Source organism: Mytilus trossulus, chromosome 9 (genome assembly GCF_036588685.1).
Source record: "Mytilus trossulus isolate FHL-02 chromosome 9, PNRI_Mtr1.1.1.hap1, whole genome shotgun sequence".
In the NCBI taxonomy this organism is placed as follows: domain Eukaryota; kingdom Metazoa; phylum Mollusca; class Bivalvia; order Mytilida; family Mytilidae; genus Mytilus; species Mytilus trossulus.
The window spans coordinates 39592568-39619806 of NC_086381.1; the positions used below are offsets into that span (position 1 = coordinate 39592568).

At 31.2% G+C, this 27239-nt stretch overlaps 1 protein-coding gene across 1 annotated transcript in view; it reads right to left on the reverse strand.

The window, feature by feature from the left end:
• LOC134682898 (uncharacterized) overlaps positions 1-19507 on the reverse strand; it is a 105404-nt gene extending 85897 nt beyond the window's left edge. Inside the window, exons 1-2 of the mRNA XM_063541805.1 lie at positions 18840-19507; positions 15369-15423 (exon numbers count right to left, since the gene is read on the reverse strand). Of these exons, the coding sequence (XP_063397875.1) occupies positions 15369-15423; positions 18840-18899 (115 nt within the window). The 5' untranslated portion in view covers positions 18900-19507. The remainder of the gene's footprint in view (positions 1-15368; positions 15424-18839) is intronic.
• Positions 19508-27239: the final 7732 nt, after the last annotated feature.

Below are 27239 nucleotides of genomic sequence, written 5' to 3' on the forward strand. Positions count from 1 at the left end.
TCAAACCATAAAATATTACTAGTATCAACATAAAGATTTGTATTTTAAGTGACAATATGACAAACTTAAACAATATTGACAGTGCTGAAAACAGAGGAAACAGCTGACTTCAGTGTAAATATATGAGTAAATAAAGTCACCCTGTACCGATTTAAATACATAACAGAAATAGTATATTTTAATTTGGTGTGACTAGTTTCATTGGAAATATGTTCACAACTTCACAACAACTACTTTTTGATTTAGGGTATAAACTGGTTAAATCTTTGATTTTATCAAACCCATTGGTATATATATTTGCACACACACAATAAACTATGTATTAAATGTCCGGTGCTTTTCATAGCCTTTTTCATAGACTTGACGAGATAAACCCTGCGATGACAAAGCACACCTTAAAATCATTCTGTGTAGTTGACCTATTGTCTGAAGTATCTGAACAACCATCTTTGCTAGCCAAGGAATAAGATCTGACCTGCTCCTCTTTACCATTGGCAGATTTGGTCAGATTTTGTTATCCATTAGATGTGGTTGTAACTAGCTACATCAAAACCAAACCATCTTTAAGATTGCCATGTGAAATTTAGAAAATGTAAATAAACAATTACTATGTGTAGATTGTGCAAGGCGTGTTTACCCCAAAAACATAAGACAATATATAAAACTAATCAACAAATTGAAGTTCTTGTGTATGTTCCTGTAACAAATGTGGAAAAGTCAATGTAGATATGCAACTTTTGCATTGTAAAAAAATGTAAAACAGGACAGGATGAAGTCATTTGTGGACTGAATAGTACAGAATTATGCTGTAATTGATCAATTGTGATGAAGTCTGTCGCTAGTTGGCACCACCCTGTATACACCTATACTGTCTTCCTCTGCTAAGAGTGAAGAGGAGCAGATTGGATTGTAAATACTTGGCTAGCGAAGATGCTGCAAATCAGACCTAACCACAAGAACTTAATAACAAGGGAAGATGGTAAATGCCACAGATATGCACTTTAATATCATTGCATACACCAAAAACAGTTTAAATTTTGCTTATAAGTACATTTATGAAAAATAGACCAAAACACACAAAAAATAATGTTGACCAATGAACCTTGAAAATAAGGTCAAAGTCAGTTAAAGATAAACCCAGCCAGACAGACATGCAGTTCTTACAATCATTCCATTAACCAAATATAACAGTATAACTGCCCTACTGCTTATAAAGCTTTAGTATTTGAGATATGGATTTGATCATGCAAACTTAACTTCGATCACGGTTTTGTGAAATGAGGTAAAGGTCAGGGTCAAAGAATCTTGACTGACAAAAATGTAGATCCTTTAACTCATAACGAATTTTTGAAAGGTCTGTGGAATCCTGTGTCTCACCTGCAACTGCTGTGGTCAGTGTACAGGCTGTGCGCATTTCATGCTATCTTCCAAAATCTAAGTCCATTTATCAGTACATTGTATTCACATAAAAATGTTACAAAACTGAGGGTGATAGTCGACACTCTGGAAGTGCAAACATACATTGTTTCCTGCTTCACTTGTATCACCCTTCATACTGCTCACTGTAGAACAAATTTGGTAATGTCACATTTGAGGGAAAATGAATTGGATTTTGGTAAAGACAATTGCAGCATAACTGTAGTTGTAGATATTCAATAAATGGAAAACCAACTTGTGATATAACAATAAACAAAATTTAAATAATATGATCTGGACCATTTTTTTTTTTTTATTTCATTTAAATAAAATATGCTCTTTATATCACACACAAAACTGTAAACCCTGTTGGTCTTTTTGATGTGAATCTACATTCCACAAATTACAACTTATGAAAAGCATGTCCCACAACAATATAACTTTTCCAATAATCTTGTCTGATTATCTTACAAACTTTATTAATTCAGAAATACATGTCAAGATATCATAAAATCTTAAGACCATTCATATCCATTCTTATTGACAGTAAAATGTACAATCTGTCAGATAACGCATGCATGTGCAAAAATCATAAAACTTTAAGACCCCTAACAGGTGAATCAATAATTCTATTATATTTCTTCAAAGACTGTTTATAACAACAAAACTTTCATTGCTAAGTTTCTTTTCAACTAATTTCCGGAACTAATTCAAGGTTAATTCATAAAGAGATACAAAAAAATACAGGTAATTTTAATCAGAATGATCAACATTCAAGAGACTTCTGATAGGAAATCACTATTTTACCGATTGGGTCTCTTACCATTTTCACATCTTTACAAAATTACTATCAATAAACAGATATCTCTTCAACTGATAACTAAATCAAACTGATATTCCGCTGAAAGAGTTATGTGCTTAAAACTTATAAGAAACAGGTCAGTGTGATTGATTGATTGATTATTGTGTTTTAACACCACCTTCCATTTTACTCTTGGAAATATCAAGGCAACTAGTTTATTTTGGCAGAAGGAGCCTTATATATCACAAGAAGACCACCTGTCTCATACAGGAAAACTGGCAATGCTTGTCAATTTAAAAAGGTGGTGAATCCCACTGCCATACCTCATTCTTGACAGGCTAGTGGTCATAAAATTCATAAAAAAAGTTAAATGTTTAATCAGAAGATATTTTAACATGTCAAGCAGAATAAACACATACTGTGAAGTAAAAAATAATTGTGAGCATTTATTAAGTTAATATGCTGAGTTTTAATGAGATATAAAAGAGTACTATAGACGGACATATAGTGCTATTAGTATTTGTTAGCCCCCCTTTTTCTAAGCCAAAGACTATACAAATAAACTTGTTTAACCAAATTTATGTTATATTGTATCCATTAAAGATATCTTCAAGTGTAAAACTGTTCACTTTTTTTAAATTTCTTAATTCATAATAGACAATGTCCTCATTCAAAACACCATGCAAGTTTGCGATAAAAATAAAAATAGAAGATATCTAATTATGCTTCTTGAAAATTACTTTTTTATCCTCTCATGGAATTTCATTTTTGAATTATAAACCAAATGATCTGATAAATAATAACCAATAACTACAAAACAACTCCGGTACAAATCAGTTTTAATATTTGTTACTACTAGTCCTTGAGATTTTTTCACAACCATTTTTAATAAGTCTCTTAATCAGGATAATCCATTTTTTTGGACAAAGAAAGAAACACAAACAAAACAGAAATCAATTAAGTGAACTTTCTCACACATATTAAGTGTGATATGGTGATCCATGTTAGAGGACATTGATTTGTGTGTTATGTTTTCATTTCTACTAAAAAAAACATAACCAAATCTGTTGTTTACCTTCAACTACAACAGTGATATTTTGTCAGAAAATTTTCTAGTCCACTTATTTGATTTCAAAACCGCTTTAAAGTCCTGTAACCTTGAAAAGAACATATATACCTAAATGTAATCCTAACAAAGTCATTTCTTAACTCTCCATTTAAAATTCTAACATAAATAGGAGAGAAAATAATTTACATCTGATTACATATAACCTTACCATTACAGGGAGCGATACTGACAGATCTAAAGGATAGATTAACCTCCCAAGGATTTTCATGTTCAACACTGATTAACGGTGTCTCTGGCACTCGCGATCGGCCCATTGGATGCATCAAGAAATTTCAATATACTGCTACATCCAAAACACAAATATTATCCTTTTTTGAAAGAAATGGAAAAAAGTAATCACTCAATTCACGGTACTTGCATCAGTGATGTAAAATTTTCATGTCAGAATTGAATTATTGGCTATCTAATGTATATCTCTTCCTAAATAAACTGTACATAAAGAAAAATGTTAAACCTTTGTGAAGCATATTAAACATGCAACATCAATTGAAGTTTTGTAAACTTTCTAAATCCTTACATGCAATATTGAGATCCACTTCAAAAAAAGGTATTCGGTTTACAAATATAACATTTAATAAATTCCACAGTTACTGACAAATGAATTAATCCTTGTAATATAAAAATGTTACGATGATTTAAAAAATCAATCTCTCGTTCCATCTGATTTTCTAAACATGTCAGTATTTTTGTTCTATCCATACAATAAAAGTACAGTCAAGTATACAACTTCAATATTAGTCGGATCGGCCACTTATTGAAGTGTTGGTATTGACATCACGGCATAACGATGGCACGCAATCACATTCATTATAAAAATCAATCCCAAATAATCAATGGATGTTAATGAATGTCAAGAAAATTTCAATTCATTTTCACCCTTTTTCTGTCGTATGTTTCAGTTATACATATTGATAATTCAATATTCCTATACTATGAAAATAAATAAACAATTTCCCACAATTACTACTTTTTTACGCAAATTATTCACATCTTGTCAAATTAAGAGTTATTAAATATATTTAACTCATACAAAACATTTCTAGTGTAACAACTCCAAAATCTACTGTCATATGAAAGACTTATTCAGTCCAAAATTTAATCCTGTTCAACAAAATATGTCATTGAGAGAAATATGACAAAGTCTTTTTAAATAGCAAACCTCACATCAATTCAAAACTAAGGCTCTTACATTGATTAAATCATAATAGTTTTGTTAATTATCAATAGAACCAATTTAGACACATACAAATTGAGACATTGGACCTTAAAAAACATTTATTTGTAAGGACATTACTTCACGCTGAGCAATTTATCACGTTTTTGAATTAATTCATATTTGAATGGGAACATGCCAATACTAAAACTGCAAGATAAATGCAATATATATTTGAAAATAGTATATTAGTATTGTAAAAATGTAGACAGCCCAACACAGGTTATCTTCGTTGGATCTCCCTCAAGGCTTAATTGATCATAAGCTGTATTATAAACCTGTTTAACACTTCAGAAATGAGCTGTTTAAATGAAAACCAATATTATCCAATTTGTCCAATCTCCTGGAAACATTTAATAGAAAAGATTATAGGTACAAAAATAAAATGTATCGATAACAGTTTTTATAGAAAAATAGATTGTTTTAAGTGGGTGCATAATTTGTAATGGAGGTAGACATTTCCTTTATTTGCACATGGTTGTAACATTCTAATCTTCACATCTATTGATTAAAACAATCTTAATCAAAATTTAAATAAAAAAGTTGGGTTTTTTTTAAATTAAAGAAAAGAAACCAACCATCCATCCATATCACTTTCCTGTAAATTGTTTCCTTTTTATTGTTCTACTGTACAAAACAAATCAAGCATCATTTAATATCTCAATTATATTTTTTCACATCAGTGGTTTCATAGTAAGACAAAAAGAAAAAAGTTTTTTTTAAAAACAAATCATTTTCAAATTTCGAAAATTGCAAATGACCATTAACAGTACAATATTTTGAAATGAAACAGTTAAAGTTAAGCCTTTTTTTACTTCTTAGTTCTAATCCTTTAAAACTATTATAAATTCACTTAATGAAAAAAAAACTTCAGTGTTCAGTGAGGCTGAGGCTCACAGATCCCATATAGTTAAAATTAAGCCCCCCTCCAAAACAAATCACCCTATAATTCAAGGAGTATCTGATTAAAAAAATAAAATGGAAGGGTCTATCCTTGCAGAATGAATGTACATGCAATATTTTACAAATATCCTTAGTTATATGTGGGAATCATTACATCAAATATCATTAAATAAGATTATCATATATTGTATGGGGTCAGTGAGGTCTATACCAATTAGACTTATCTCAAATCATTCCAGTATTAAAAGTTAAACAAGGCTTGTATGAGATTAAATGTATTACCATTAGGACTAGCTTTAAGCAAATGAAAATGCCATAGATCAAAGACAACCATTGAATTAATGTAATATGGAGATCACATGATTTTTTTTCAAATAAATGAAAGAGATATGCCTAGTAACAATATATGCAAACTTATGTCATGTTAAGAAGCAATGTCAAATTATTTTTTCAAACAACAATCTTTTAAAAGATATAAGAAGATGTGGTATGAGTACCAATGAGACAACTCTCCATCCAAGCCACAATTTCTAACCAGATGCTCCACAGGGCGCAGCTTTATACATGTACAACAGCAGAGGTCCAACACTGAAAAGTTGGGGCTAGTATGGACACAACATTCATTTTTTTTGTGCTTTTGAGCAATTCACTTTGCCATTGAATATTAATCCTTTCTGAAATCTGAAATGAGAAAAATTGACCCCCCCCCCTTTTTTTTCACCTCCCCCTTTCCCCAATTCAAACAATTATCTCAATTCAAATTTCTAATGGAGTTTGCAACAATTACAACTCATTTAAATACATCACAAAATATTAAAATAGAAAATGTCATACAGTCATGGTTAAAATTAATATTAACTTCTAACAAGAATGTGTCCTCAGTTCAAGAATGCCTCACTCGCACTGTCATTTTCCATGTTCAGTGGACCGTGAAATTGGGATAAAACTCTAATTTGGCAATAAAATCAGAAAGATCATATATAGGGAACATGTGTACTAAGTTTGAAGTCGATTGGACTTCAACTTCATTAAAAACTACCTTGACCAAAAACTTTAACCTGAAGCAGGACAGACGGACGAACGGACAGACAGACAGACAGATGCACAGACAGACGGACTAACAGATGCACAGACCAGAAAACATAATGCCCCTCTACTATTGTAGGTGGGGCATAAAAAACATAAACGGGGAATGTGTACAAAGGGACACAGATGATGCCCCCACTAGCATGTAACGTTATTACAGGACATAACTCAAGAACTGCAAAAGTGGAGCTGCCAAAAAATGAACTTAAACTTAGTTGAGAGGTATTAAGCATTATTACACATTTCATTAAATTTAGTTGAGACAAACTTAAGTTAAGAGAACAGAAACTGAAAAATTCTTGAATTTTTCCATTTGTAAAGGGGCATAACCCTAGAATGGTAATCAAAGTGCTTGTAATCACTGAATGGAAAAGACTGCTTTAATTTATCAGTTGGTAGTAAAGTGAATATTGCATTGTATATTGTATATAGCATTGATTTAAGTTGATTCAACTACTATTCTGGACAAAGAAAGATAACTCCAATTTATTGTCTTGAAACTACAAAAATGCTTGTTTTTGGTCCCTTGTTGGTCCTTTATTCCTAGACCGTTTGCCCCATAACCCACCAAAATATATCACAAACTTCTACTTATGGTATTAAACATTGTGGAACAATTTCAGAACAATTGAAATACTTATACACACCTATTTGTACTGACACTAGATAAATGCTTTTTTGGGGCCCTTTTGGGCCCCTAATTCCTTAGGGACCTTAGGGACCATAGCCCTCACAATCAATCTCAAGCTTCCTTTTGTGGTTTTAAACATTGTGTTAAAAAAAAAAGTAAACCAGCATAGGTCAAAGTATTGAATCCATCTTATATCTTATACATAGATATGTGTGAAGATTTTCCTGAAATAGCAATAATTAATCAGCATCTTTGTTCATTTTTCAAAAATTGTATAACAGATGCATGCAACAATTTCTGAGTTTAAAGCATAATAAAATTTATGTTGGCAATTATTATCTTCTTCGGGTACTTGAGTGGTTCCCTTCAACTTTGAGAAAAAAAAGTATATATAAATAATTTCAAATTGGGCAACCAAAATTGAAAATTAATCCAAAAGAATGATAGGAGTTTGTAAACAGTTTTGTCTGGATTTTTTTTTCAAACTCTTTATTTTCTGCTGATTTTTACAAAAGCCACTGAGTAATAAATAAGTGTCTACTGACTGGTACAATACTTTAGATTGCATCACAGCATTATTCCATCGTTATGATAAACTGGATGAGTTGTATGTTTATACTTCTCAAAACTAAGTAATTATAAATTCTATTTTCTGTTTTCACATGTTATGAAGGATAGAGCATATATGACCAGGAAGAAACAGTGTCAAAAATTTAAAAAAAGTTTCAGTGTTTTGCTAATTCATTTATCTCTTTTTAATTTCATTCAAAATTTATTATCAAGATGTCTTTCTGTAACAATTAATGGTGGGTTACAGGTGTGTATTCAGAATTTTTAAATAGGGTGGGGCCTGGTATGTTTGGAGTGATTGACTTGTAAAAAATGTATGCATTTATCATATAGGAATCTCCAGAAGGGAGGAGCTGTATGCATAGGACAGCTAGAGTTATTTCCCTTTGTACAATATGTTCAACATGGAACAAAATATTATACATCATAAGAAATAACAAAACACTTCTTTCCATTTGTTTCAATACAATTTTTTTAAGAAATGAAAATGCTAAATAAGATTAGTGAAATTCAATCTGTACAATAATTCCAGAAAGGGTGTTAGAACAGTTAGATATTCCTCAAAATCAATATTTGAATTCAAACTCTAGACCATGTTGACATGTTTCACTGATAAAATAAGTAAACAATTTGATAAATAAATCATCAGTAAGTCCAAAATCCTTAACAATTTTCTAATTAAACACAGGTGAGTATACTATCACAATTGAAGTGAAATCACTACAGCTAGCAGTGTGTAACGCTTATTGGTGTTTGACATATAACATTCTTTCTTCTACTAGTTCTCCATCTGACATTTGTTCTCAAAAAGTTTGCATTAAATCTCAAAAGTAATGAATACATTAATGAGACAAATTTAGGGGGCATGGTACCAAGCCCCTCCCTTCTGGAGATTCCTTTATGATAAATGCATACATTTTTTAAGAGTCAATCTCTCCAAACATACCAGGCCCCACCCTATTTCAAATTTCTGAATACACACCTGTAACCCATCAGGATTTCGTGTTTTTTAGCCCAGGATTTCAGGATCTGGTGTTTTTAAGCCCATGATTTCGGGATCAGGATCCCTCCTACCCCCTTTCACTGTATCTCATTAATTAGAAACTTACTAGCTAAACTCACTGTAGTGAAAACTTTCCTACTCTCATAAAAAAAAAACACATAGTAACGAAGTGCTGTTCTTCTGCATTTAATAAAACAGGAATTACCAAAAATATAGGAAAGTACTACAGCTAGATCATACAATTCACCAACAACCCACTCTTTCAAGACCATAGAACTACACACAAACAGGAAAAAAAGCAGTATATATGGTCCAGATAGTTTAAGTCTGTATTGTTACAGCCAAGAAACAGGTTTCAGTTTAATTACTCCACAAAACACAAAACCTCAAACTTTGCCTAACATGACCACATGTCTTAATAGTAAACTAAAACACACTTAAAAACAACCTATAGAGGCAATATTGACATAGTCTTGGTTTTAATTAGCTGATGCTGATTCTATATACTGTAAATTCAGAAATTAATGCGAGGTTTTTATTATTGCGAAAAATGTGACTGAGTTGTAAACGCAATAATTTAAACTCGCATTTTGAAATATTTTATATGAATTTAACAGGAGTTTTCTCATAATCGTAAAAATTAAAATCGCATTTAAGTCTAAAATGACAAAATCGCAATAATAAATGCACGCAATAATTTCTGAATTTACAGTATCTAATTCATTTATCTTAACATCATTTTTGAAATATGCTCAAAATTACTAGAATACACAATGTTGATGGTACCTTGATTATTTCAGAAATCATATTGCTATTACTAAGCTGCAGCTGTCAGTTGATTTAACCCTGAATTGTACAATCAGACTATATATAAAGTTACAGATTATAAACTCATTAACAATAATAATTTTTTACCTGATTTTCCATCAAGATCACAAAATATCCTAGACCCTATGACAATCATCTACTGAATAACAGATTTTTTCAGAACAGTAATAATTGTAAGCTTTGTCATGGTACCAAGTATTGTTTTCCTTTTTCAAGGATGTATTTTACATACAAAGTGTCAACATAATCAATATTTATGCAGGAGATTACATGATCTCTTTAGTGATTTACAGGAAGTATTCAAAAACATCCCAAGATGTTAATCAATGACTTGTCAATTAATTTTACAGAAATTCAGGTAATATGCAAATCTGAACAATTTTAATATAAAAAAAATAGAAAATGCATATTACATCAAATCATTAGATTTTCAACAACATAAATCATGTTTTAATGATGAGCTCAGCAAAATAAATACAAGATTTTGTCCTATGAAGATATACCCCTGGGACTTTCAAAATGATCTTCACAGCTTTTTATTTAGCAAATATATCTATCCAAAAAAAATTATCTTTTTGGAACTATACGATTTGTCATTTTTTAAAAGGGGACCAGCAACAGAGCTAATGTCCTTTTAAGTTGAGGATTTACCATGTGTAAGGGTTCGGTGGAACACAGTGTCTCACCTACTTTTGCTGTTAATTGCAGGCTCAACAAAAATGAGGAAAAAAAATCAATTAAAATATTCCTCTTGATATAATCTTTTGATTGTAAGAAGTTTCTGTCCAAGTTTGGTAAAAATCCAGGATAGTTTATGAATCTAAAAAATGTTTTGAAAACTTTAACTGCAGATTGTATGTAATGTTCACTGACAGAAAAACTAAGTCCATATATAAGTAAAAGTAAAATGATCATAAATAAGCTTCTGTGCAAGTTTGTCACACACCGAGGATAGTGTAAGAAAGTTATTAAAATTTTTAAAACTTGAACCACAGAGTGAATGTTATGTTTCCTGGCAGAAAAACTAAGTTCATTTATAAGTAAAATACGGAAATTGGAATTTTATTTTTTACAAAAATTGACTTCTGTATACTATCTTATGATCATGAACAAGCTTCTATCCAAGTATGGTAGAAATCCAGGATAGTTTAAGAAAGTTATTAAAATTTCAATAAGTGACCACAGAGTGAAAATTTGTGACTGCCGCCAAAACAAACTACGACAACAACGATGGAAAGTAGGATCACTATGTCTCACTTTTTTTACTCAAGTCGAAGGCTCGATAAAAATTGAACTTTTAATCAAACCACTAAAAGAATGGGTTTTAGTGTCCCCATCATGGATTTTGAAGTAGCAGATAACAATTGGTCATTAATGATATGTGCAAATTTTGAGAGTAGTTTTAATGTAAATCATGTCTTTTACCATATGTATGGCTGTAATTCCTAAAAAAAAATAATACCATATTTGTGTTTGATAAAAAAAAATTCAACAAATAAGAGGAAATAATTGTTAGTAGGGGAGATAATTCAGAATAAAGTAATTTTAGTCAAATTACCTATTTTAATATGTAGCCACTGATTCTTTTTTTTTCTCCTCTGAAAGCATGAAGTAAGAGCTATATTCTCACATTTTATCATAAAATTGTAAGGTGTAGTTTTTATCACACAGAATTGTGTTTTCCATGCATAATCTATACAAAATCTGCCCAAATCATATTATTTTTATGCTTTGCACTACATGTAGCTTGTAAAAATTCCAGTGACCCATACTTTTTTTTATTTTTTTAAAAAAGCATGATAAAAACTTCATTTTGACAAATTATTTAAAAATTCTATGAATTTTAATTAAGACACCCCAGCCACCTTAAGAGGTGTACTATATGGTCCGAGAACACAATTACATCGTAGTGCATTTCTTTTAGAACATAAATGAAAATTTAAAAAATCCCACCTGCACTTTCTCAATGAAATTTTTACAGTGTGTTGTACTACTTTTGGGACAAATTATATCAAAATTATAGAAAACTTCATCGCCTTTAACTCAAAATATGGACAATTTTGTGTTTAGGGTGTCTTGAAATCTTTTGACAGCTTCGGAAGTGCTAATTTTTAACCTTTTTCAGCTGGACCAAATCACTACTTTCCTGTAAAATTCTGGACCCAAATTTTTTTACAGTGTAATTTCACCCCCCTACTTACAATTTGAGGCATTATAAACATGGAGAAATAAATTTGGAAGAGGTATAAAAATTAATGGCAAGTAACACACTGTTAACACTAGGGACTATATTCGTGAACAACGAAAATCAAGGGACGACAATTGTGGTCTCGGACCATATAGATGTTCTAGGAAAATGCTCATTCTATAGGCACACACATGTAACCCAATGAGTGTCAAATTCTATTTCTCTATATTATAGGATGCAACTAATTGATGCATTGCAGTAAAATCTAAGACTATTTACTTTCTTATTATAAAGCTTAAAATATCTTTGTTGAAAGGAAAATTCCTGGTTTGAAGTGTAAAGCCAAATAAAAAGGGTTTGATGAATTTGTTGGTTTAGTTGTTATGGTAACATTAACAAGAAATCAACAAAATATTTCCAAGTCAAAACTTAAAACAGTACAATGGAATATTCCAAAGAAAAGTTCAGACATATTAAAAACTTCAAAGACTTCAGGACTACTTATTTGGAATCCCTCAATAAATTTTATCAATAATTCTTCATTTCATATCGGTTTCCTTAGAATTACATGCCCGGCAAAGAGAGATAAGTGTGATTTAAATACCTACATGTTATAATTTAAATAAGATTACTAAAAGGTTAACAATAAACATGTCCATTATCAAACAGACAAATATTTACATATGTGTTTAAAATTCAATGTTATCAATATTTGAAACAATACATTACAATTTACTTCTTCTATAAAAGCTATTTGTATTAGTTTGTATTACATGTATTACAAATATATCACATTGATTAAAACCTAGTTCAGCAAATTATAAAATTCATAGTACTTAGTTGAAATCTAACATTACATGTAGGTAAAATAACTATATTTCTAAGAGTAAATAAGGAATATGCAATGAACATGCAATAAGAGGAAAACATGACTTCAAAATAAATCAAATTCAATGAAGCCATACACATATTTTAAAAGTGCAGTTATAACTCAATTGCGTTGTCATACATATAAATCATTGGTTTCTTTTTAAATGAAAAACAAAACTTCTATGCTCCACTGCTTTGAAAATTACTTTTATTTTTGTTCAGCGGGCATTCAAATACTTTAAAGCAAAGTTTAAAAAATTAAAATATCCATATATCAATGACCATTGAATAAAACAAGTGATACTAATGACATGTCATACACTCTGTCTATATAATAATAAAACATTAATGAATTGCAACAAAGATGTTCAACAAAAACTATCATAATTGAATATGGTACATGTAGACGAAAGCTGTAAAGATATGCTAAGGCTGGTTAAGTACTTACTCCCTTAAAATTAATTAAGAAATCAATCTTTTACAACATTCTCTAAGTTTATTTTAACATGTGTAGGTATAATAAACAGGGAAATATTTGTAAAATATTGACAAATTTTATGCCATCTCAAGAAACTAGCATTGCTTATACATATATAACTAACATGTATAGTTTTTCAATTGTAAATTTAATGTTAAAACCTTTAGCAAGTCATAGCCATAAACTTTAATCTAATTATTTACAGAAAAAATATTTTTTGGGTCTCTAAAGTAAATGTAATAAGTGCCATAATCGTTTTTTGAAATACAATTCCACAAAAATTTAACAGGTGCTTCAGCTTAACTTGGCATTATTTTAGATCATAGTGTTGGGAAATCAAATATAAAAAGAAAGTGTCCTGTTTAACAAGATGACAGAATGAAATAAAATATCATACAACAGCAACCAGCAGCAATTAATCAATAACCTCTGATTAATAATTCAGATAGTTAATTAGAAGATAAAATTGTCTGATACAAACTGCACCTTTTTTCAAAAAAAAAAATTAAAATTCAAGTACTGATATGTAGAGAAACTTTTAAGGTTATATATAAATAAAGGCAACAGTAGTATACTGCTGTTTGAAATTCATAAATAGATTGAAAAAAAAAAAAATCAGGGTTACAAACTAAAACTGAGGGAACCACATCAAATATAAGAGAACTACAACATGTACAACACAACAGAAACACAATCTTAAAATGTAACACACACAGAAATGAAATTATATGATTGTCTTTAGTGAGATATATATCTTTCATCAATAATCATACTATTTAATATGAAGAGGATTATTATTTATAATCTTTAAATAACAGAAAATGCAATTTCCAAGAAAGTTCATAGGAACCAAAATATAAAGGACAAAGTGGATAAGAACTTATTAAAATAACATTATCAACATTATCATAAATTCCTTACACCTGATCTTTCATTTTCTATCAAAAAAAGTCCATGGTCATCATCAACTTGTAAAGGCATAGCCACATATAACACTAAACTTTTATTTAAATGAACAAAAAACAAAAATCATACAAGACTTATAAAGGCCATGTATTCCTAAACAATCTGTTTGCCAGTATAAGAATTTCACAGTCACAGTCACAGGCAAAACAAAATATGATATATATTCACTGAATAATAAGAAAAGGATATGAAAAAGAAATAAAAAGTTACAATTAAAAATACCTATCACTACATCTATATATATATATTCTTTTCTAAACTTATGCATTTCAGCTTTCAAAGTTCATGTTTGGAAAAATAATTGTCTTGGCAATCTGGTGCAGTAACATTTTGTTAACTTAAAAATATGATTACAAATAAAGACAAATAAACAGAGATACAAAAAATTTCAAAACTTGACAAAACTTCAAAAGTCTCATAAAAAAACCTATCTAGAATCTGTATCTTGTTTTTTCAGTTCAAATATCATAGTATGATCCTGCACGGCCAACACTTGGTAACTCTCCTACCACTGCTGCTACATGTAGTCATGATCCATTATTCTCTGTAATTAGCCATCTTGTCTTTTCTACTTACCTTTGTACAATCTTTATTAGTTTTGTCTCATTTTGTGATTACAAATGTTATATACAAATATTTGTTTTTCTTCTAAAATAACTATAAGTTGTACCTTTCCCCATTGGCCTATAAGGGTCTACATGTATTTATGATTTCACTTCAATTGGTCCAGCAAAATTTTTAAATAAGGGGAAGTACATACACAGACTGAATGATGGTATCCTTATTTCTTTTTATATGTTTTAACATAAAGGCAATACCTAATACTCAATATGTGTGAGGACTTTTATTCCATGCATGCACAAAACATGGTGAATCATGGTTTTCATATCATTTGAAGTGTTTTATTTGTGTTTTATTTCAACAGGTCAAAATTATTTGTACATATATGAAGATTTCATGAGAAGAAATCAATCTTTGCTATTGTATTCTATTTCAGTTTAGCAGGCATTCTTATTCTTTTGTCCTTTGTCACTGTATCTCTATAAATCATTCTGGCTTTAAAAACTTCAAAGAAAATAACAGTATTTGAATTTTGTCATTTTCTAAACATTGTGAAGGTTCCTACATGTAAGAAAGTCCATAACACCTATCTTCAAGCCTTCATATTTAACATTAAACATTTTACAACATGTTATAAATTAAAGTATAACTTATCAATAAAATATAGCAGAGATAAATATTTCAATAGAACAGAGTCCAGTAGGTTATTGAGTGTTTGAATTACCTGTATAGTAGCCATAGTGTTCCAAGTGCTTTCTCATAAAACTGTCATATGGGTTCTGAAAGAAAAAAAATACATAGAGTTTACCTTCTCAGGAGCCTCTTACATCATTTACATTGTTTAAAATAACTAAACAATCTTTTCTTTCTTTTTTTAATACTGTAGCAAAAAGTCATTAAACAACAGTCATGACAGTTTGTATTTTTTAATTAAATAAACAGCTGCGCCATGAGCGCATGATACTCCCGACGTCTTGTGTGGAAGTTATATGCAATAACCATATATTGTTTTTGAGATCATCACCAAAAAGTATACAGATATTGAGATTAATATAACTAAGAAGTGTTTAAAGTTTTAAGCCATAATCAAGAATCATTTTTGAGATACAGTGCGACATGTGAAAAAAACACACCCCTGTTTTAGTTACAAAGTGCCGTAACTCAATCAGTTTTAATCTTATTTTCACCATAAAGGAAACAGATCATTTGACCATCATAAGAAACAACTATATTAAGTTTCATAAAATTTGGATAAGTCGTTCTCAAGTTACGGTGCGACATGTTTACGCCGGACAGACGGACAGACTGACAGACAGAAGGACGGACACCGGACATTTGTATACCATAATACGTCCCGTCAAAAGTTTGTCAAAATTTTGACGGGCGTATAAAAATGGTTAATTTTCAATTATTGTTAAAAATGAAAAGAAAAAATAATAGAAAAATAAAAAAATAATCAAATGGCCAATTGAAAATAATATTAATTCCACAGCTTATGATGGTATGCATGAAGTGCAATGTACTTGTAAGATATATATACTCTCATATATGAGAAAACTGAGGACAAAGTCTGAGCTGCATTTTACAGCTTGCTTAACAATGTAAATGTCTGCTCAATATTGTATTCATAGAGTACCTTCCCAATATATTTAAATTACATTGTCTTCTTAAAATGAGGTGACTGTTAAATGAAATCTGTTAAACAAATATTAAGACTTTTGCGCACAACTTTTTTTTAACCCTGAGCTATTAAATTGTAGTATGTTACTCATGTTACTCTATATGTACTTTACAGTACAGTATTTAGTAGAAAAATAAAATTTACTTGAAATTAAAAGTCTATTGTATTTTGGTTTAGATCACTTAATGAATGGGTACATGTGCATTTAGTTTTGTTTTATAATTCATGTACAAAATGTATGAATACGTAGGTTTTTATATAAATCTGTCATTTAATTCATCATCCCATACTTGGATCATGCATTTTTTTATAATAGAAGTCAATGACCATACTTAATATTTCTATTAGATTTTCTTAAATAATAATTATAACAAAACAAATATGTAGTGTAATTAAATCCTCTAAAAATGAGAAATATTTAGGATTAAAATATTTTAAATGTCCGACTAAATTGTGATTTACGTGTGTCAATGAATGGGATTTTAAAAATATTATTTTACTGCATATTCTGTCTTCTGAAGAATATATGAATTTAAAACTTATCTAATTGATTTCTTTCACAATATCCTTTCATTGGAAAATAGGAAAAATTTTCTGATCTAAACTTTTAAATATAGTTTTTGATATCACATGTATCAGTTTCAAGATTATTGAATGAGAATTTTGAATCAAGAATAATTTATCTGCTAAAACTGCTTGAGGTCAAAAAGTTATTAACTTGGCTTAAAGTAAATCTTACAATATAATAATGTACATGTAGGTTAAAGGACTTTCTCCTACTTTGGGCAATTTGCCTTTTTACTTTCTTAATTATATTTGTATACATTTTTTGTAAGTGTATATTTGCACCTATTACAATTTGATTTTGATTTTTGGTGTTTTAACGCCACTTTAAGCACTACATTAAGACTATAGGTGGAGGAAGTGGGAGTGCCCTGAGAAACCAACCAACCTTCCATAGGAAAACTGACAATCCCAGTCTAAAACATACATGATGAAAGGAGCATGTTCAAAACATTTAATATTTGAAATAATCTATGTGTACATGATATATGTAGTTAAATAATACCATGTTTACAAAGCTAAATGTTTTAACAGGTTCAAAGCATATGTTTAGTACAATTGTTGGAGGAAGATAGTAGGAGCAGAAACAAGAGAATGTTCCTAACATGGACACCTTGTAAACAACACTCTTATATTCCTTTAAAAGCTTTCTTCATTTAATGTATCCTCACTTTGTGCAATTTTTTTAATATTTAAACAAAAAAATAACAACTAATGTACTAACAAAATATCACTTGTCTGTTAAGACATTCATGTCCTAGATCAAAAAGATTTGTGAAGAATCTTTAAAAGATTGATGACAACAACTATTACAAAGTTTGCTAATTAATGTGTCTGACTCTGGCAAATAAACTTTTAAATTAATAGTCCTTGATTTTTCTTGCATCATGCATAAATTCTGAGATACTGAGAAACCTTATCCAAACATGGCTATCTGTAAAACACAAATATGTACTACAAAAAAAATCACATATCAATAAACGTAACGGTACCCAAATTGCACCGAGTACCCAAATTGCTACTATTAGCACAAATAGCGGTGGACATCTTACAAGATTCCCTAGAAACTAAACAATTTGTATTTTCATGATTTGATACTCTATGCAGATCTTTCAAAATATATGTAAAAATATTCAGATATACACAAAACGTTCACAGTATTTATCCATAGATGAAGTGTTTACTGAAAATGTCCTGAAACGTCGCATGGCAACGTCATCAAAACATCATCTTTTTAAAATGATCAAATACAATATGTTACAAGTATCCATTTTAAAAAAAAAATGAAGAGTAAACATGGACTAATATCCAATTGTTCAAAATATTTGAAAAAAGTAAACAAAAGCTCTGTTAGAAGACTTTTGACGCTGCAAATTTAAGCATGAATGCAATTTGAGTACTCCTTATTTCAGAATCATTGATGGTTTGGAGGTCAGTTTAGACGAATTTTTCTATGATTCCATATGGATTAAAAATCAAATTGGTATACCTATATAATAAAGAAGGGTAACGGCTACAAAATAAACACAGAATGGACATTTTTGTCTTTATCATAAAAAAACGTAGGTGAAAAAAATGTCAAAATAGGTGCAATTTGGGTACCGTCACGTTATACATTGTACATATAATGTAAAAGTATAACTTAAGTTTAAATTTATATTCATTGCTAATATCATGATATTTATGAGATTCAGACATTGGTGAACTATTGAAAAAAAAGGACAGCAAGAAAGTGAAATATTTACAAATGTATATCACTTTTACAATACTAAAGTCTAAACATAAGACCCCGACCACAATATAACACTGTACAATGCAATATGAATTAAATTATGATTTACAAATATAGACACCCCCCCCCTACCCTCGCCAAAAAAAATGTAATTTGCTTTGGTGATTCTCTTGAATATTTTCATGACAAAGCTCAAATTATTGAAACTGTTTTCTTACCAATTCCATCTGGTAGTCAGCAGAAGGTCCTTCATCCCAAATTTTTACTGTCTTTTCCATTGTTTCACTCTGACTTCTTTCCTACAGCCGCAGTGAACTACAGGCCACAGAACCCACATATATTTCAACAACTCATGTTAAACTGTTTATGTTAAACGAACAATTTTTGATTGATCATTTAGCTGTAACACTATAAAATTAATTTCACACTCGTCAACTGATTAAAAGAGTTTAAATAGCTCCATTGATATCAAGTTGTTGACAGTTTGAAGAAAGCACATGTTTATCATTTTGAATCTTATTAATAGTTTAATTTAACGAACCTACGTAAAATAATTAAAAAGTGCAAGCTTTAAATAATGCACAACCATAATATTGAATTCCTGTGACATGCTTCTCCACATAAAAGTTATTTCAAGATAGGTTTCACTTTTACTTGGGTTTCACTTTCAACTCAATTTGGTTGACCGATTAACGTCAAAAGACGCTTTCATCCGCTCCGGGAAAAGTGTGCAAATATTGTATTTGTTTAAGCTGGGCATTGCCAATGTGATTATTTTATTTATTAAAAGTATAAAGTCGATGTGTTTGTATAAAAAAGAAATATACTCAGTTGATAAGTACAAAAAGTTGCAAGTTTTGGGCCTAAAGTCTTTTAAGAATGCAGACGATAGCTCCGCTTGTGTTGCTACCTGTTCTGCAGCAAATAAAAGTGAAACGAGAGAAACTGTTATGAAATATTTTTTAAATAGTGATTAGATAGACATTAACACGTAGAATGTCACAAACTACAACACATTTGTCACTATCTGGATTGACGACATTAAGATTTAATGATAATATTTATTTCTATATTCCGTAAAAGCATATTTATGTCAATGTTATGTTTTCGTCCCAAAGTAACTCTTTGCCACCAGTCGTTCCTCCTCGGTACTATTCTTTTATCACGCGCGAATTTTGGAACATATTTTTAATTGTCTAACTCTTAATCTAAAATAAGTTATCTAATTTAATATGACCAAATTGAAACGTCATAAAGAATCTGTATCCGAGATTAATAATATAAAAAAAAAGTACGATGCGGTATGATTGCCAACTTGAGACACCTCTTCACAAGCTAGAGACCACTAGTATGGCATACTGAGAAATTAACAACTATTGGTCAGCGGCAATAAAAGCCGGTCGCCGTATGGCCTTCAACAATGAGCAAAGCCCATACCTACATAGTCAACTAAAAAATGCCTCGAAATGGCAAATATAAACTGAACAATTCAAACGAGAAAATATGTTAATGTGTTATTAACTAATTGAAATATGTGGACTCAAGTTGATGAAAGAGCGAATGGCCTCAAAGGTATATTGTCACAGGGACTTTCCATCTATTGGTATAAAAAGTTAATTCATGGTTGAAACTATATCAAAGGTCAAAGACAAACTGGCATGCCATGGCAAATAGGACCGGCAGAAAATTTACCAACAGAAAACCAAATAAATTGTTTGACAACCTAAAAAAATTCTATACTAAGCACGCAGACAAATTAAAACCCCAGCAAAAACACGAGGGTTGCATTTCCTCAGCCCGGGACCACCGGAATTACCGCTTGAAATCCTTCTCCTCCTGTGGCACATGTCTTGTTAATTATGTAAGTACAAATTGTGTTTCAAAGGCTTATTCCGTGAGGTCAAATTAGAGGATATTATGATTCTATTATGTCTGGTATTTCAAAAAATATTAATTATGCATTAATTTATGTTAAGATTATATACCTAACTTAATCAAGTATGTATTGTTTGGATGGTTTTGTTGGGAAAATATTAAAGGAGAGAATATTCAGGCTAAAGAAAATCTTTATAAATGGTTACCTTTGATGAAGAGGGGGGGCTTTGATCTACTGAATGACATGTTACAGAAGGCATGCAGCACTGCTCCAGACTTTTTTTGTGTTTTGTGTTGTTGTTGTTGTTGCTGTTGCTGGTTTTTTTTAAGGGGAGGGGCGGGGGGTTGAGTTCGCCGTTTCAAACTCACGGAGTAACGTTGCTCAGTCATATTCTTTATGTGCCTGTCCCAAGTCAGAATTAAGTCAGGAGCCTGTAGCTTAGTGATTCAACCGCTCAAACGTTGTCGTTGATTCATGTCTGTCATATCTATTTTTCGTTATCTTTAAAGAAAGCCGGTGACAAATCTCCACAAGGGACCAAAATGAAACAGAAATTTAAAAGTATATAGGTCACCGTGATGCCTTTAAAAATAAGGTAATCCCATGCATACCGCATAGCCAGTTATAAAACCCAGGCCCCGATATTTTTTAATGACTAATGTAAAGCAACGAGTCAAACGAGAAAACTAATGTTCAGCCTAAAGTATGTACAACAAATGAACATGAACGAAAAACAAACATGTAACACATCAACAAACGACAACCACTGAAGTATAGGCCCCTGGCATTGGACAGGATATGCCGGGCAGCGGGATTCCAACCCTCCACTAACCTGGAACAGTGGTGTACAACATAAGAACGAGCTATGATAAGAGGCTGTTATAGAGAGACAGCAAACCACATTTTCCTTCAGAGGTCAACCCTGAACAGTTAAGCAAGTATTGCCTTAACATTTGAGCTTAAAACAGCTCGGAATTTGGATTATGACTGAAAATTTGATACAGCAAAGGTGTGTGTGACACAAAATAAATGTGGCTAAAGAATTGGAAAAAATGAAATTGGACAATTACCTATTATGGTCCAATATCCAACGTAAACTTGGGCATTGCTAGAATCAGCATATCAAAGAACACATACATTTGTTATTTGGCAGACTCTTAAATACTGCGGTTATATTTGTATAAAGACCCTTTTTTTTTAAAAAATCAAAACTATCATATTAATCAATCGAAGAGTAACTAGCGTTCCACGGTACATAGCCTTTAACAATTATTTTGTTTTAGTTTCTAAAAATTAATTTGTTTTCACAATGTCTATATAGCTAGAATAATAAAGGAACACTGCCAGAAGTAAAACTCATATCTGCAATTGAAAAAAGATGACAAGAAAGATATAAAAACATTTTTTCTCATCATGTTTCATGATCAGGTGAAGACCAAAAAAAAATTACGTACATATTACAAACTAATTAAGGAATGTAAACCTGAGACTTAATAGTTATACAAAGTTGAATTTCTCGAAACAATATATACTTCAGAAGGCAGTGGCAAATTAGCCTCATAGGGGCTATTTTACCCGCTCCGGCAAAATAGCGATTTATATATAGAGTTTTCCTATTTTGCCGGTCTTAATATTATAAGCGACCGCTGCACATGCATGGTGATATGTCAAACAAAAAAGCTACACAATCAAAACATACATTGAAGCGTAAATATATGCTGTTCAGTGTGAGCCAAGGTTAGGCTCCGTGTTAAAGACCCGGTACAGTAAATAACAACTCAGGGCCGTATATAACTACATTGAGGCAAATGAGGCAAATGCCTCATGTTAGAAATTTAAAAAAAAGAAACATGAAACAAAAGATTGTCTTCATATGAAATTGTTATCACGGAAAGTGTCTTGCAGGTAGCAAGTTCTCTTCACTCTCTCAGTGGCGGATCCAGAGGGGGGGGTTCCGGGGGTGCGCACCCCCCCCTTTATTTTTGCCGATCAATGCATTTGTATCGGGACATATGTTTTGCACCCCCCCCCCTTTTGCCCTGGGTAAGCACCCCCCCCCCCCCCCCCTTTCGAAAATTCCTGCATCCGCCCCTGCTCTCTGGTGTCGCCCCTGCATGTTTTTCGTGATCTATATTCTATTTTACATTTAGTTTTCAGAGTTGATGGTCTATTGTTTGTAATTCTTGTTCCAGGGTTTTTCTTTTGTACATTTATTGTCCTAATTTATGACTATAGTCTGAGTGTTGATTTTAATTTGTAAACGTGTGGTTTGGCAATGTTGCATGTCCACCGATGTCCAGACATTAAAAAGATTGCAAAACTAGGTTTTGTTTGTAGATAATAGACATAGGAAGATGTGGTGTGAGTGCCAATGAGACAACTCTCCATCCAAATAACAATTTAAAAAGTAGATAGCTGACATGAAGTAAATTAAAGTAAGGTCGCGCATTTCTCGATATCATATAATTTGAAGAAAAAAAACAACAGTGTATAATTGCATATGATCTTTTATATTGAAGGGGCCACGGTAAACTTGCATTAAATCGTGTTCAACACCTTTAAAAGAAAATACAGTAATATGGAGTAAACGTGCACCGGACAGGGTACATAATCGCACACAAAGTCAATGCAAAGACAAAATAAAAATGATCAATGGTCAAAGTTGTTATTCCTGTTCTTAAGGTAGATAGGGTGTCTTCCTCCATTTTGGATTTTGAAATACTAGAAAACAAGGTCTAGATTTTTGTTAAAATGTGCAAATTTTGACATTAGTAGGTAAATCATGAGTAAGATTTTTCAATAATATAGAATATGTCATGTGTTATCATATTTCTGGTTGAATTTTACCACAAATCAAACACTTTTGTTTGATTCATTTTTTCCAACTTTGCCAAATAAGGGGAGACAACTCAAATGCAAGGGCTGATAATTCAGATTGTGTTACTTTTACAATAGAATGTGTTAGGAATTCACCCATTTTATTATGTAGAAAGAAAAAGAGTCCGGTGACCCCATTTTTTCTTCTTCTTATCTGAAAGAATACCATTGGAGCTATCTTCTCGTATTTTATCTCAAAATTCTATGGTGTAGTTTTCGTTTTATGACCCGAAATTGGGTTTTCCATACATAATCTATACAAAATTTGACAATTTTGCACAACCTGTAGTGTGAAAATAAGTCCGGTTACCCATTCTTTTTATTAATGTTTTTAAACAAGCAGTATAAACTACATTTTGTCAAATTGTTAAGAAATTCTATGGATTATAATTTAGACACCCCATCTTCCTTAATCTTGATAGTTGCTAGACGGACTTCGAGAAAGAAAAAAAAAATCATTAATATCGTAAAACAAGGTAAAGATGGTCCCTTGTGTCGACTTAAGCAGTACTAGTACTTAAATTATAATACTGCACTGTCACTATACTAAATCTAGTCATAAAAAATAATCACCAAAGCACAATACAAGGCAAGAACATACAGACAGCTCCGGTTTTAATGATTATGATAATTATTACAATTTTTGCTTTATCCTACATATCGATATTTTAATGTTGTCCCTCAAACGTAACAGTCTTAAATTACTATAAATCTATGTTTTTGATTTGAGACCAGAATATTGTCGAAAATAAAAAAGCTTAATATTCATGATTTATGTTTCAATTTCAGAAACGCTCTGAATGCACGATTTTGCGTTATTTTTCTCAGAGATTCTGCATGGGGGCCCCTCGCCAAATTTTTGTCGCACCGCTACAGTCGGCGAAAATATTTTGACTCACCATTAAAAGAGGATAGTTACGGCCCTAGTACTATGACCTATAATGGTTTACTTAACTGACAAATTGACGGTGACTTGGTGGGGAGTTGTATTATTGGCCCTCATACCACATCTTCTTATACCTATATACAATATAAATTACAAGAAGAAGTTAAAAAATGTGATATTATGCAGAAATGTTTTAAAAAAAATACCGTAAGAAATCAATATCAAAAACAAATAAAGCCCTAAAACGCGTTAGTGTAACGGTTTATTTCTGTGATATGTTATCCTGTGGATAATTTGTCACAGTAATTTTATTAAATGTTCCAACAGTAGAATATTACTAAACCACTCGTACTATCTAACAATATCCAATTATCCTTAAAAAGCGATGCATGCATGGTAGTCAGACTAAATGGTGATTGAACAAAAAGAACATGATTGAGGTTGGGACGAACGTGAATTTGTGTCGAAATACCTAAGTTGGCACTCGACTGTAAGGGACGTAACTCTGCAACTTCCTTTCAATTCTTGTGTCCCCACAATCATCATGGTACGAAATTTAACTTACAATTTTAGCCACAAATTGAACATTTAATCAAACTAAAATGGCTTTAATGCATTAAAATTAACATTGAATAATCAAGATTGAAAGCGATGTTCTGTCGATGATTCTGTTTAGAACCAGTTTATACGATTTTTGAGCGCATATAAAATCATGTCTTCCTCTGTCGCTCTAGGTGCGAGTATTGTAATGTAAATTAAAGACGATATTTTCTGAAAAAAACCTTGATCACCTTTAACTCTCGGAAATTTTCTTTGAACAAAACTTTGTAGAGCATTATACCTTTCCTAAGTTCTATGCTCTGAATGTAAACAAGTTTATTTTTTACACCAATTTTGCCATTTTGGGTGACTTCGTTTATGAGGGTCTCTGTTCTGATTTTTATTAATTCTTTCATTAGTGAAGTTTGGCTGTTGTGTTGTGACTCCTCAATAAACTAAATTTCTAATTTTAATCCTGAATAATTTGTGTGACAATATTCTTTATTTAGAAATTCACTTCAAATTGAATATTGCTGTTGTTTTTTTATAGCTTGTTAAATTATTATGTTTATATAATGCAAGAATTTAATATTATAAGGTTCTCTTGTCAGTGTAAGTTTTCATTTGCTGATTTTTGCCTTGAAATGAATAATTTTACATTCTTGGACGTAATCGTGAGGTACATACATAAAAGAACTATGGACGTTATCGTGAGTAACATACATAAAAGAACTATTCAACTAAGAAGATGTGGTAAATGTATGATTGCCAATGAGAACTTTTGAAACTACTGGGCAGATGAGACCAGAATGACACAGAAAATGACATATATAGCTCCCTATACGGCATGTACTGATTCAAAAATTTGAAACATGTACATCAAAGAGGGGGGATAGGACCTTTATCTAAATCAGGGATCGGGTGTTTTTAAGCTCAGGGTTTCAGGATTGACCCTTTCGAGTAAAGGGATTCTTTTTAGAATTTTGTGATTTCAATTTTTTAAAGTTGAGGACTTAAGCCTGGGATTTCCGGATCAGGACCCCTCCTATCCCTATCCCTGCTCCCCCCCTCATCAGAAGTAATGACAGATTTGCTGCTGCCACTAGGAAAAGTTTTTAGGCATTGGCATTGCTGGCTAGAGTAGATATAATCAAGTCACGTGTTATACTGTAACTGGGCGACAAACATGATCATTCTTTCAAAATCAACTTTGTATCAACTGGGACTTGAACCCGGGACCTCTATGTTACAAGGCAATTAGTTAACCCGACTGAGTTCAAAGGGAAGCAGTCCCGTCACAATACTTGTGCTAGTGCATTTTACATGTAAATGTATGTGTGTCAACTTTTATAATTAAAACATTTTGATTTTGAGATTATATTTTTTTTCCCAAATCTGCAAGAGGTAGTAAAAATAAACATCTTCTTCTACATGTACATCTGAATAATAAATTTCACAAAACAGTAACATTTTAATCACATGTTGTGAGATTCTATTGTCCATATCAAACAATTTAGTTACATGTATTCACTACAAACGTGACAAATGTTGAAAAAAAAACATTTTCAAGTTGGGTGCATTTCTGTCAAAAACTGGCCATGGTTGTTGAGAACATCATTCATATTTGTTGGGGTATCATGTCACTTCCTTCCAATGTTTAGTGAGTGGTTAAAGTAAAATGATTGTAATCTGCATGAAATATTCTTAATATTCTGCAAATTAAATTCTAATGATTGTTTAATCAGACGGCTCTCATTAGGGAATTGTTATTACATTGTGTAAGTACCAACTGAATAAACATACATGTAGTTCTAGAGTTATAGTATATCTTGCATAATGACAATCATGAAGAATGCTTAATGAACTTAAATAGGTGCACAGTTCGGTCTATACACATGTGTACATTCATGTTGCAATGGCTTTACTTGACAATTCCTTACGAATAACAAAAACTGTGGAATTATAATTTATTTGTTTTGTAATATGCATTTATATTTCCAGGGTGCACACAAATCCTTCAGGACCAAAATGAAATTGGCAAAAAAACAGAAACAAAACAGACCAGTGCCACAATGGGTTAGAATGAAAACTGGCAACACAATTAGGTAACTATTTTCACACTGCATATCCTATCAACTCAATTTCTATCAATACATAATTGAAATAAGGGGAAAATATGAATGCATTCATTGTTGTGCTAAGCGTACAATTACTTGTAATTCTAAGTATTGGAATACTGGTAGTAGTTGTCTGAGCGTTTTAATAAGAGCTTGCACATTACACACATCACTGTTAAGCTGGTGATCAAATATAGTCATCTTATTTGGTATTAAAAAAAAATAATTTTTGTTTGAACAGAACAGACAGATGATCAAGGTTAATGCAAACATTTGGTAAAGAATAACAAATATAGTACTATTTGCTATCATTTCTGATGAC